Source organism: Molothrus aeneus, chromosome 4 (genome assembly GCF_037042795.1).
Source record: "Molothrus aeneus isolate 106 chromosome 4, BPBGC_Maene_1.0, whole genome shotgun sequence".
NCBI classification, from domain to species: Eukaryota; Metazoa; Chordata; class Aves; order Passeriformes; family Icteridae; genus Molothrus; species Molothrus aeneus.
In genome coordinates, this window is record NC_089649.1 from 36,706,356 (window position 1) to 36,720,036 (window position 13,681).

General features: G+C 39.8%; 1 protein-coding gene across 1 annotated transcript in view; it reads left to right on the top strand.

Moving 5' to 3' along the window:
• Positions 1–13,681, top strand: part of GALNTL6 (polypeptide N-acetylgalactosaminyltransferase like 6) — a 435,385-nt gene that overhangs the window by 357,120 nt on the left and 64,584 nt on the right. Inside the window, exons 5-6 of the mRNA XM_066548280.1 lie at positions 4,305–4,490; positions 9,372–9,555. Of these exons, the coding sequence (XP_066404377.1) occupies positions 4,305–4,490; positions 9,372–9,555 (370 nt within the window). The remainder of the gene's footprint in view (positions 1–4,304; positions 4,491–9,371; positions 9,556–13,681) is intronic.

A 13,681-nucleotide genomic window follows, 5' to 3' on the forward strand; every position in this document is an offset into this window, starting at 1 on the left:
GTAAATGTGTATGTGTAACATACAGGGTTTGTGTGTGAGATGCTTCTTCTGCAGATTAGCAATAAAATAGTTGGGATCTGTGAGAAAATGCAGTTGTACTATAGGAAATAAAACATTTGGTGTTCTCTTCTGTGAGGGAAATTTCTGGAGTTCTGTGAAAAGGGGAAGTTTATTCTAATAGGTTTGGTAAAAGACAAGATATTAAATTTGTTAGTAATCACAAACACTGATATTATTTTTTAATCAAAATGAGTTTCTAAATGAAATATATGTTTTTAGTATTTATATTTATAGTAGAAAATACTACAGTTTTCTTTAAAACTGCTACTGTTCTACTGTCTCTGGCTGTTACTCTGTGTTTATTTTTGCTTTTAGAGATTGGTAAAATTTGAAACAGATAGTGCCTCAAGACATTGTAGGACAAATTAGAGTATGAGATCACTTTTGTAATGATTTAAGTTTAAAAGATCAGTAGTTATTATTATCAGTATCCAAAAGGAATTTGTTTCCTTCACCTTAAGATATTTTCATTCTCACAACCATATTGGAGTTGGACATTGAACTTAAACACTTTGTGATGTTTTTATAGTTATTTTAGTTATTGAGAATTTTTTCCCAAATAAATTCCCAAACAACCCTCCTTGCCATATCTCAAAACTAAAGATACAGTAGGTATTCTTGCAGGCCTCTATTTGACTCTTTCATGACTTACTGTTAGGATATTACTAACATGCAACTGGTCTATAAAATGTAGATACCTTATGTCTCTCTAGTAATCCATATACTTTGGTTTGTATGTAGACCTGGTCTTTTAATGTCACTTGCCTAACTAAGCTCTATAAAATTCACAAGTCATTACTTTTGTTTTCTTCCTTACTACTTCCAGATATGTCTAAATGAGGAGGCATTTAGAATTCTGTGTAAAAAAGATGTGCAAATTTTATTTGTGTGTTTCTGCTTTTTTTTCTACTCGTTCCTTAGCAACAAGGAGAAAAAGATAAAATCATTCAGTCATTGGACTAATTAAATAGATGACAATAATTTTGGGATATGTAATTCTGGCATCAAAACATGTGCTGGATGTTTTAATGCAGTTCTTCACAAATCAGATGATATGCTGTCTAAAAGGCATGAAGAGCTATCTGAGAGAGAGGGAAGAAGGTGGTGCAGAGCTTTTGTTTGTTCCACAGAATTGCAGCCAAAGGAAAAAAAAAAAATTAAAATTTGAGAGACCTTTTTCCTGAGTTTGGAAGGAATCTAAAGCAATGAAAGAACGGTATGAACTACCATCAATTTAATAAATTTCAAGCTCCAATACCACTAATGACAATCAAATCATATTATTCAACTCTATTGTTATTTCTCAATTGATATAAGAACAGAAAAGAGTGTATCATAATTTGATAGTTTACATCATCTCTCCCTGAAGTGTTTTCCTGAGAAGAAAGGCACTCAGCTTTCAGAATTTGCTTGCTGAAAGATGTGGAAGGAATGAAATTAATTCCTTTGCATGAGACTGAATTTCAGTGAATTAATTTGGCTCAAGACAAGTGATAACAATCAGAATGCATTTAAAGGGTGCATTTGTATTAGTTCATTTAAACAGCAGTGGTGGCCATGTTCAAACTGCCTGCTGTAAGGGCAGTAACCATTGTGACACCCAGCTAGTGGAGGCCAACTTGTGTGCCTGCAGGCACCAGAGAGCCTACCAGCACCACAAACAATTTGGATTGTCCAAGTAAGGCTCCTGCTTCTCTCCATCAGAGCATTTAGGTGCTTTCTTGGTAGCTGCCTTCACCTACAAAGAGGGAAACTGCCTAAAAACAGGAAGGAGTAAAGCAATTGTGTCTGACACGTAATGAAATTCAGAGCTGTGTAGTAGCTGGACAACTCCTCGATCAACCGGAGTCTCATCAGTGAGCCCATCTCTGAGGGTAGGCAGGTGATGATGGGGGATTTGTGCCATAGCCAAGGCATTTAGCAGCTGCTTCCAGAGTTGGAGAGGTGTGTTCTGGCTGAGCAACCCAGTTCTTTTTTAGTGCTTGTCTGAACAATGTGCAGCAGTGTGGCCTTGCTCTTCGTGCTGGGTCCCTATGCACCATTCAGTGCAAACAAACTGAAGACCTGTGGATGGAAAAGGAGAAGGGTTAGGTGACCTTCGAGAACTGCAGGAAATTTCTGGTGTCTGAGGACTAACAGAACCTATGGTACCTAACTGATTAGATTTGATTTACTTTGGAAATATATAATAACCTGTCACTTTAGAGCTTTTTCATTTTTCATGGCTGTTAGATGATACAATTTACAATACAGAAAAAAATCCAGACTGACAGCCCTAACTGACTTTCTTATATTACCTGCAAGGTCTTTGTATCTTTGTTTTTAAGGTCTATTTCCCTTCTTCTATATTTCTGTGCTATGGGAATAGTCTCAATGGAGCTCATAAAAACAGAAAAACAGTTCAATAAATATACACTTTAAACAGTTTTGCCTGTGGGCACAAAATGATCCAGGGCTTGAATAAACCTCAGTTCCGTCACAAAACTGAATTGTAGCTGCTAGCTAGAGTGAGTCAGAGTAGCATACAGGCCTTGTCCTGTGAATATGATTGGTCATACAAAACCCACCACTCAAGACACAGAACATCTCTTGGCATTGTTACTATTGGAATTTTATTGTGTAAATAGTGAAATGGGATGGGGAAAGGGAAAATTCTTTTCTTCTTATTTAGGAATTTAAATGGGTATTCTACAGTCAGACACAGAGCAGAAAACTTTCTATATTTATCTGAATGTCATTATTTATGTTATTGTCTCAGACTTGGCTTTCCTCACTTGATCTAATACTTCTCCTGGGCAGTACAATGAGCATAAACCTCTGTCTTGACTCAGGATATCTCCAAAATGTTGTGTTTCTCCTCCCAGAAGCCCCAACCTGTTCTGTAGTCATTGCAGTGGGATGTTCCCAGTCCCTCTTCTGTGCCAGTGTGCATCAGGATTCCTCAGTATAAAGGACCATCCTGTGTAGTACTCTTCCACTAAGTACACAACAGCGTTCTGCTTCTTCCTTATCTGCAGGTAGCTTTGGAAAGTTGTATGTGTTTGTCAGCTAGGAAAATAGCAAGATGAAAATCAACATGTGGAGGGAGCTCTATTTCACTGGAGCTTAATTTTGTTTTTGCACAAGATTCTGTATTGTCTGTGCTGTGACTTATTTGCTCATTGCCTTAAATTTGTATGTCTGCATTATATACTCCAGGATACTGCTAAGTGGAAATCCTTTTGGCTAGTCCACAGCAAACTTCTTGCAATTTGTAATGGTGTAAGAACAGGAACAAGGCCTGTGCTGTCCATAAAAGTCCAAAGAATTAGTAGCTGATATCAGAAACAAGTATAACTTGACAAAGCCATTTCCATGAGACTTAGCTTGCAATCCTTAGCATCACTAAATGTAGCTTTCAACTGTTTTAATTATTAGACACTAAGCTTTTCTCTCCCTTTTCTCCTGATGAATGAAATTATCATATTTTTCCAAAGTAATGAGTGGCAAGCTGAGGTGTTGTAGCAAAAACAAAAGATCAGGACTTGTGTTTTAGATGTATTTAGGAAGAGGCAAAACTGTAGGGTGTTTTTTGTTGTTGGGTTTTTTTATGATTCTTAGTGTGCATTTCTTGTCAGAAGAAAAAATATTCCCAAAGATGATGTTTAGTGATACAAACAGAACCAGATTTTGCAGATCAGAGAACCTATCAACTACTCTGCATTTCAGCCTAATTTTATTAGGAAGTCAGCTGTCTGTGTGCTTCATGCTGGTATCTAACTATTAAGCTCTTTCTTCATATCTGTTTCCCTTCCCATTACAAAAACAACCTCATTGTGCTAATTTTATTTTTAAAATTTATTTCCGTGCATAGTACTTCACAATAAGTTCATGTAGGAAACTTATAAATGGAAACTTGGAAATGTCACTGTTTATAAAATGACACGCCAGAATGTTTATGTGGCCCTGGGCTGCAGGAGCAAGAGAATGGATGAATATCCTGCAGCTGTTTTGGCCATTATACTGTGGATGGCAGGTTGCCAGCAACAACTGTGGCACAGTGTCAGTGTCTTCCTCTGTGTGATAAAAGAGAGAATATTTGCACTTTCTGAACCATCTCAGGAGGATTTATGGCAGAGTTTGGAGGACTTGAAGTGACTAAAGATGGAAGTAGATAAGCAGCTTGTAGGTTTTACACCAACCTGTCCTTCTGTTGGCTCCTCCAGGCCTGCCACTGCTGATGGTTTTTTTGCCCTTCTTTCTAGAACATTTGAAAGAGAAGCTGGAGGAATACATGGTCCGCTTTGCCAAGGTGAGGATTGTGCGCACCAAGAAACGGGAAGGGCTCATTCGGACCAGGCTGCTGGGAGCCTCGCTGGCTAGAGGAGAGGTCCTGACATTTCTGGATTCCCACTGCGAAGTCAACGTGAACTGGCTGCCACCCTTGCTCAGTAAGTGCATGAGCATTTATCAGGCATTAAAAACAGACAAAAAACCAGTAACTGAAGCTGTGTCCCCCAGTAAGCTAGACATACACTGTGTCAAAGTGTTTGGATTTCTGCTGAAGTTCTGATCTGTCTGAAGTGTCAGTGTGAGACAGAACTCCAAGAAATGTGAGCAGCTGCATTTTGTTTCTTGAGACAAAAGAATTTGTAAAATCTCTCAGTAATGCTTCAGCATATAGTAGTTACAATTTATTTTATTGTTACTACTACTAAATACACTGCTATATCTAATATAATGTTATGTCCTTGCTAAAGACCTGAAAGGGTTTGTTATGCAGGTATTGTACTCCTTCCTAGTTTTCCACATTGCATTAAAACAGTTTTTGCTGTAAATATATCCAAGGCCTCAGTGTTAAATCAAATAGCAATAGCATCCACAACAGGAAGCTCAGAAAAAATGATTTGCTATTGACTATTTTGCTGGATTCCAGCTGCAGCCAGCAAAGCTCCATTAGTTAAAGGAATGGAAGGATTCAATTGTTGTAGCCTAAGATTTCTCTTCTGGAAACAATGTTCTCTTTTCTACACACTATATATACATGCAAAGTATATATGCTTTGCAAAGTGAGTGCTTTTTGCTACCATAACCGAAGAAAATTTCTGAGCTGCCTAATAAAGAAATTTGTATTCATTAAAAAAGTCTGCTGTAAGTACACAGAAGGTTATGGTTTTGCTAATTAATGGTTATTGTTCCTTGAATTCTGATGTTAGGACTCTTGGGCCACACAGTAAGCTGATAAAGCATTTGCAGCAACATGTGCATTCTTCTAATGAGCTATCAGTAGAGACCAAGAAAAATACTATTAACTAGTTTCTCTTCAGATCAGTAATAAGATAATGCACAAAATTGCAAATTTTTATCCTTCTTAGCTTTCATATCAAATTATGTATGCAGTTGTTCCCCTTGTTATCTCCTTGCCCTCAAACACATCTGCATTTTTAAAAATAACCTCCATGTCTTCACGTAAAGCAGAAATGTCATAAAGGAGCAGAGAGAAATCCAAGTTGAGGCCAGTTCCCCTTGTCCTATCACTAGGAGAAGAGACCAACCCCCACCTCACCACAACCTCCTTTCAGGCAGTTGTGTAGAGGGATAATGTCTTCCATGAGCCACTTTTTCTCCAGGGTAAACAACCCCAGGTCCCTCAGTTGCTCCTCACAGGACTTGTGCACCAGACCCTTCACCAACTCCATTATCCTTGTGTGAACTCTCTCCAGCCCCTCAATGTCCTTCCTGTATTGAGAGGCCCAGAACTGGACACACGACTTGATGTGCAGCCTCACAAGTGCCAAGGACAGCGGGACAATCCCTGCCCTGGTCCTGCTGGCCACACTATTGCTGATACAGGCCAGGATACCATTGCCTTTTTGGCCATCTTTTTGGCTCATGTTCAGCCACTGTCAGACAGCACCTCCAGGCCAGGCTCTTTTCCTCTGGGCAGCTTCCCAGATGTGCATCTGTAGGCCTGTAGCACTGCATGGGGTTGTTATGACCCAAGGGCCTCAATTCTTGGTTCAGCCTGTCCAGATCCCTCTGTAGAGCCTTCCTGCCCTCCAGCAGATTGACACTCCCATCCAACTTGGTGTCATCTGCAACCTGACTGAGGGTGCACCTGATCCCCTCATGTAGATCATCCAGAAAGATGTTAGAAAGTACTGGCTCCAGTACTGATTCCCTGGGGAACAACACTTCCAATCTTCCACCAACTGGATTTAACTTCATTCACCACGTCTCTCTGGGCTGTCCATCCAGCCACTTTTTTATCCAGTCAAGAGTGCACCTTTCTAAGCTACCACCTTCTCCAGGAGAATGCTCTGAGAGACAGTATCAAAGGCTTTACTGAAGTCCAGGTAGACAATATCCATTTCCCCACATCCACTAGGCAGGTTACCTGCTTATAGAAGATAATGTTAGTCAGGCAGGACCAGACTTTCATAAACCCATCCTGGCTGGGCCTGATCCCCTAGCCTATGTGGTCTTCCATGAGATAATCTGTTCCATACATTTAGCTAGATTTCACCATGTAAAAACCAAAGAAGAAATAGATTGGCATGAAAGGACTCACAACTGCAGCCAGGTTGCAGTTGATGTTGAACCCTCAGCCTCAAACCAGAAAACTAGAAAGATGAGAGCAACTGCATCTGTGCCCGTCTGTTGTCAAGAGGAATGAAATCTTCCTCATTCCACATATAGTAGAATACCTGTAGATAACCAAGCAGCCTGAGGATCTAGAAATGAGTCTTGAGGAATACTGAAGCCCAGAATCAAATCTGTTTTATTTTGAAAGAAAAAGTAGAGCATTACATAAAGGACAAATAGAAAATAAACACACATCCAGTATATTTTCCCTGTGCCGTTTTTCTAAAGGAATGAGGGAATTTTCTTATAAACTTGAGATGGCATATATTTACTGTACTGAAATCAGATGACACCTGGCTGCTAGTAATAGTATAGTTAATGTATGTTTTCAAGTGTTTATCTGAAGTCATATTTTGTGATTCACTCAGCACTGCATGTGCCTGAAAGGTCATTCAGGGAACCACAACAGAGGACATGTAGAGTGTTTATTGCTTTGAAGTTGCCCTGTTTTAGCTCTGACTGAATCTGGCATGTGTAGTGAAAAATCCTCAGCAGGTACATGGTTCAGCCCTGCTCTGGACCGGCAGTCTCTGCTGAGAGGAGCAGTGATTTCCACTGTTCCAAACCAGGTTTTGTTCCAAATGAGACCTTGAAAATTAGAGGTTGGGGAGGGGGGTGAGGAACCAAGACCAATCACTTACAGATGGTTCTCAGAGCTATTTAAGTATCTAACTTACATATTCAGAATGAACTATCAGCTTTTAGGCCAAAGAAAGACTGAGTTATTTCAGTACTTTTAGGGTATCTAAATGGCTTTGTGGAGCTGAGCCACAGTTGTTTTCAGTTACAGTTACTTTTGGTGTACACAACTACAAACACCCTGGTTTTATCAAAACACAAGATTTTCCTGTGGTTCCTTATGTCTAAAATATTTTGGAGGCTGAGAAGTAAGTTCTGCAGAAACATGCTACGGCAGGTAAGCATCATCATACTTGCAGGATTCTTGAGAGAGTTGCAGAAATGAAGACTGGGATTGAGCTTGAGCATTGCTCAAAAAAATCTCCCCCTGGCTATCTACATGTGACTTGGAGACTTCAAATCCTTCAGTGTATTTAAAGATAGCAGCTTTTAAAGATGAAGAGAAGGATGCTAAAGCATTAAGAGTGTACCTTTGACCTGCTTCAGAAAAATCAATCCCATTTAGTTTCTCTACTCCAATCAATTTAGAAGGAGGGATCAGAGACAGATTGTTATAAGCCCTATAACTATTAGGAAGGCCATCCCAGGAAAGAGATTATGTAAAAGTGATTTTATATAATGATCACAGATAACACTGTACAATGTGCCAGTGAATGTAATTATATTTGGCCATAGAAACAGTAATGCAGCCATTATCTCTGTGATGAGTTTCCTAGAATTTTGTGAGATCCTGTGCTTTAAATTTATTTCACTATTAAAGAATAAAGATGTAAAAACCAGCTGAACTTCCAGTCACAGTAATTTCCCACTAGAAGCATTGATCCCTGATTTCTAAACTTAAACTTCTGAGAATAAATATAAAGACCCTGATGTTTTGTGAAAATAATCTTTTTTTCTTAACTCCAGTCCTGCAGAAGCATGGAAGCAGAATCTGTCTTATTAATCATTATACCAGTATTACCTGCCTCCCTAGCTAAGTGTTCAATCCGCACTCAGCCCTCTTATTATTTTTAGGGTATTATCAACCGTCAGTGAAATCTAAACAACAAAATCAAAAAAACAAAAACCAAATTTTCCACATAGGCCCTAAAATATACTAAATAATATAAAGGATCTACGCTGCCATTCAGAGAAAAAACTTTATTATACTTGGAATGTTAAGGTTTTAGGGGGTTTTTGAGGGTTCATAGGTAATTTTTTACAGTCCTTTCATGTCAACACGGCTATAGGTTTTCTCTGTACTTCCTCATTTCAAACCATTATTCCTCTGCCTAGTTCTTGATGTTGGCCTATCTTCTTTACTTGTCTTTCTTTTCAGAGGAGCTCTATAGGATTAAGCAATAGGATTCACCAAAGCAGACTCAGGCTGAGCTGAGTTTTATGCTAGGGATGGGAATTTGATTTAGTCTCACAGTTCTAATTTTTTTTTAAAAGCAAAACTCAAGTCCTTTCTTTAGAAAGGAGGTAAGAATAGTACTGTGGAGCCTTCTTTAGAACTCAAATATTGGTACAAAAAAAAAGGACACAAGCTCTGTTTTTCTCTTTGTGTTGGAGTTTGCCTTTAATTTGGAGCATTTGATTTCAAAGCTGATGCACTCTACAGCCACAGGAACAGTGACTGAATGGTTGCAGGGGCTGAAATTCACATTTAGGAATAAATCTCTCTCTCAGGGGGTTCCCAAACACACTCCCCACAGATGAAGGGAGTATTTTTACCATTTGCTTGCTGGCCTGCTCCATAGCTGACAGACTGGGGACAGCTCAGCATAGCAATGAGAGAGAGATGCAGATGACTGGACTCCTGTGGGTCTCACAGGGATGTGCTTCCTTTTAAGGAACCATAAATACTTCTAATCATTGCCCAACTGCATTAATTCTACTTTAAATAAAGGTTTGATACAGATTGGAAAGATGAAATTATTGGGGGGCCACAGGGCACAAAGCAAGCAATCTTCAAACATCAGAAACCTGTGGGATTCACTTTGCAGTAATATGATAGATGGCTTGACTAGACATGCCGTTTCCTATTTTCTGCTTTCATTTTTCAGACCAGATTGCACTTAATCACAAAACCATCGTGTGTCCTATGATCGATGTCATTGACCACAATCACTTTGGCTACGAGGCGCAGGCGGGGGATGCCATGCGAGGAGCTTTTGACTGGGAAATGTACTACAAAAGAATCCCGATTCCTCCAGAGCTCCAGAGGGCTGATCCCAGCGACCCCTTTGAGTAAGTAGCGATAAAGGGGAGAGTGGGAACATGAAGAAGGGCAAGCAAAAAGTGTAACTGTAGCAGAATCCAAGCCCAGGCATTTCCATGTAGGCCACTTTCTGCTAATGAAATGTAATAGAAGAAAACACCTGAAAACTAGGAAAAAGATCAAGGCAACGATATGTAGAATTCACAAAATGGAAACACAACTTGGCTCAGCGACTGTACATAAGAGACAGGCACATGCTTGTAGTTAAGTATTGGCATCAGAGAAGTGATTGCAATGGCAGGAATTCTGAAACTTTATTTAATGTTTTATTTGCTGGTGATTGATGCAATATATGCACCCACAGTTGCGTCCACATTACACCAGCAGATGCTTTGTTTATAACTGGTGATGTGGCTGCTGTATTTGCAGTGCTGTAACTTGAACACAGAGCTGTCAAACCTGAACACTGTCAAGATGATTTGTAAATAGTTTTAGATAAGACAGCCTCTGATCCCAGTATTGTAGAGATCAGCTCATTCACAGAAATTATCTTCCTTCTTTTCACAAAGGTACATCCTTTTTTCTTATCTCTTCTTATAATTATTCTCATGTAAGACTCAGCTTGGATTAATCCTTATCAAAAGGGAAAGGACAGACAGACAGACAGACATGGTTCTAATGTGGGAAAGTCTCCAGGTCTCACACAGGCACATCCCAGCAGGGCTGCCAGTAGGGCAGGCTCTGACATTCGTTAGCCCTGGCTGAACCTCCACACTGTAGGTTATGGCAGTTTGAAACCTCAGCGTTCTCCCCTTCCCAAAGCAAAATGTGGAAACAATAGCAACAGAAGAACTCTGACCCTAATATCCAGGGAATGACCAGCAGGGAGGAGTAGGTAACTGTGATATTTGTGGGCTCATTTTCATTTTTCTACTTGCTCCTTTTTGCTTATCTCCATCCAGGCCCTTCAGTCTTCATCTTGCATTAGCATAAGTGCCAATGAAGTACTTGACATCAGGTGCCAATGTGACCACTTGTCACTGATTGGGTGGGAGATTCAGGCAAGCCCTGCTTTAGTCTCAGATTTTTGACAGCAGTTTAAATTCAGTATGGCCCGCACCTAAAATCACTGCAGCCTGCAAGTTCTAAGGACAGCAGATCAGGTTCATTATAAAATTAGTTATTCATTTAATAGATAGGCAACCACAGTCAAAAGGCCTTAAAGAGAGCTACTTATTGCACAGTATAAAACAAAGAGAACTAGTAGATTACATAAAATAGTGCACAATATTGAGGTACCTATATTTAAGCTGGCAAAGAACTAGTATAGATTAGGAGTCAATGTAATTTACTGCCAAAATGACAATAGTGTACAGAGTGCTTTCACTCAGCTCCCAGGAGGGTAACTTTAAGGCAGGCATCCCAGCTTTGGACAGAAAGCCCCACAGATTTCCAGGGAGTATGCAGAAGATTTCTGCTTTGTGAAAGTTTGATGTAGCTTTTATAGTTTGTAAAGTGAACTGTTAGTCAGAAATTCCAGCTTCCTTTCTAGATCTCACTTCCACAGCAAGATATCTATTGACAGCTGGGAACATTACTTTCATGGCGTCAAAAAAAAGTCACTGCAAGACAAGCTGTCTTGACTGAGTTATTTCACCAATTAGCAAGCTCTCTGAGTTCACCAGCTAACAAGACACAGATAAGCTCTTCTGAGGGGCCAGATGCCCTGCTACACCATTCCACAACACAGACACAGCTAGTGCAATCACATAACACTCCAGAGCTGCTAGATATTCAATTACTCTAAGCCTTCCTGGTCCTCTGAGCAGTTGTAGTTTCTTGGCACTTATTGCAAGTAACCTTTGTATAATTTGGTTCAGCTTTCAAAGTTTGTGTAAGTAAAACTTCTCTATTGCCAGCGTAGCCACAGGGTTGCTTATCAGTTGTTGCACGTTTGCTGTTTGTAGTTTGCATCTTGTAGAATCTTGTTGCGAAGACAAGAGAGGACTAAAGAGGAATCTCTCATAGGAAACCTCCTAGAAAGACAAGGTTTTGTGCAGTACAGAATAGATGTGGTGGCTTTGCATGAACTGCTATTCCACTCAGCATGGCAGCAGCTGATACCCACCTTGCCCTGCCAGCGTGAGACACAGGCAGATAAATGGCTTCTCAAGGAACAAGGTATAGTACAGTGCAGCCTATAAATCTCTTCTAATCTGAGTACTTGTCAGGTGGAAAGACCTCCCTGTTCTTGCACAGATCAGTGAGAGTCTTTCTTTGTTTCCCCATAACAGGATGCACATCAGAGCGCGATGCTGCTGGGAAAGCAGCACTGCTCAAGGAACCATCATGTCTGTCCCCACACATGCCAGCAGGACTGAAGGCTGGCTGAGCTAGGACGATATGCTTGCTTAAAAGTACCCTCTGCCTAAAATGGCAAATGGGAATAGATATGTTTTAAATAATCAGTATGAATTTTGCTTAGGGGAAAGATTATTTTCTGATTCAAAGTCAGTACTGCTTCTCTCCTATGGCCTTCTCTGCTGAGATCTCAAGTTTTTAATACCTTGCTTACAACAAATAGAGTAAATGTTGCAAACCATTTTACCTATCAGTAACTTAATTGACCAAGACAGCTTCTGTGAAATAAAAGATACAGAACAGTTTTCCTTTAGTTACATATGCACTAAAACTAGAAATTGCTTCAACCAGCACCATAATTATTATGCTACTATTTTTTAAGCAGTAGGGATTTTTTTTTAATTTAGGTTAAATATTTTACTGTTGGTATCGTAATAGTTTTATTTCTTGCCAGCAGAGTCAGATCTGAGATGATCCCTAATGAACTGGAAAATTGCCAGCATTTTTAGTAAAATACCAGCAAATAATGGATACATGATCCAAAAAGTGTGCTGATGAGTTTTTCCCTTCACTTAAAATGCCAACACAGTATATGTGTGAAGCAGAAAAGGTCACATCAGCCTAAGAAATAATGTACATAAAACCAGATCAAACTACAGAAGACCTAAGAGCAGTTGTTGTATTATCTGCATGGTGCATTTACTTTCCATGTGCACATGACCAAAGTCCTGCTGCATCACACACCATCAGCGTGTTTGCAGCTGACACAACCAGCTGAAGTGTTGGCAGGTAGGCTCTTGGTATGACAGGAGCACGAATCTTACTGAGCTCCAATGCCAGCTCAGCTGGTGCTCTGGAATTAATCTTTTCCCACATTTTAATTTTTTTTAATAGTATTCCACTGTGGTCAGTTTTGACCAGATGCTCTCCCATTAGACACCATCTATCTCAGCATGGTCTTCCAGTTCAAAATCCTTCTTGTGAAGAAGAGACATTCTCATCCATTTGTGGTGTGAGTGTAGTCTTGATTTATTGTTCCCATGCCTGCAGTGCCACTTGGGACAGCATCTTCATCCTTTGCTGTGACAGAACTTGGAGCTTCACTGCAGCTCTCAGCTTTTTCTGATGTACACTCAGAAATGGTGTTCCTCTCACCCCTTCTCAGGCCCCCTGCAGTTGTTCACAACAAGTAGATTTACACCAAGATTTGGCTTGATGTTTATGGCTCTAAGACTGTAAAACGCTCTCAAAAGCTTGCAGTGTGAAATTCAGGTACAGATGATGTACTACCACCATTTGGGCAGTCATATGACAAATTTGTAACTGCACTTGGATCTGGTAGCATTCATGCACGAATTTTATCAGTTTGGTTTACATATAGTTTGTCACTGGCCATGCCAAATTTCCCATAGGTTTCACTGAACCGAACTACAGCCATTTAAAATGTATTTTCAGTCAAAGCTCCCATATGAATTATTGGATATTTTTCTATGCTCACTGCAGCGTATAGGAAAGCTTAAGAACTATTCTATAAATGGATCTCATGTAGCTTTTAAGGTTAGCAAGTTTTTTGAAATATCTGTGTGACTATTTTTCAGGATATATTGAATCCTTCTAGGCATGGAAGCTGGATTTCTCCTCTAATAGGGTTGCCTCCTCATCCAGACACTAAGTCTGTGAACACTTTGATTTCCCTTTTTCATGTGCCACAGAAATGAGAGGTTTTACATTGCATTTAACTGATCTGTCCCCATTGCAGATCATCATAGTGACTGTAGTGATTTTTGTCTTGCA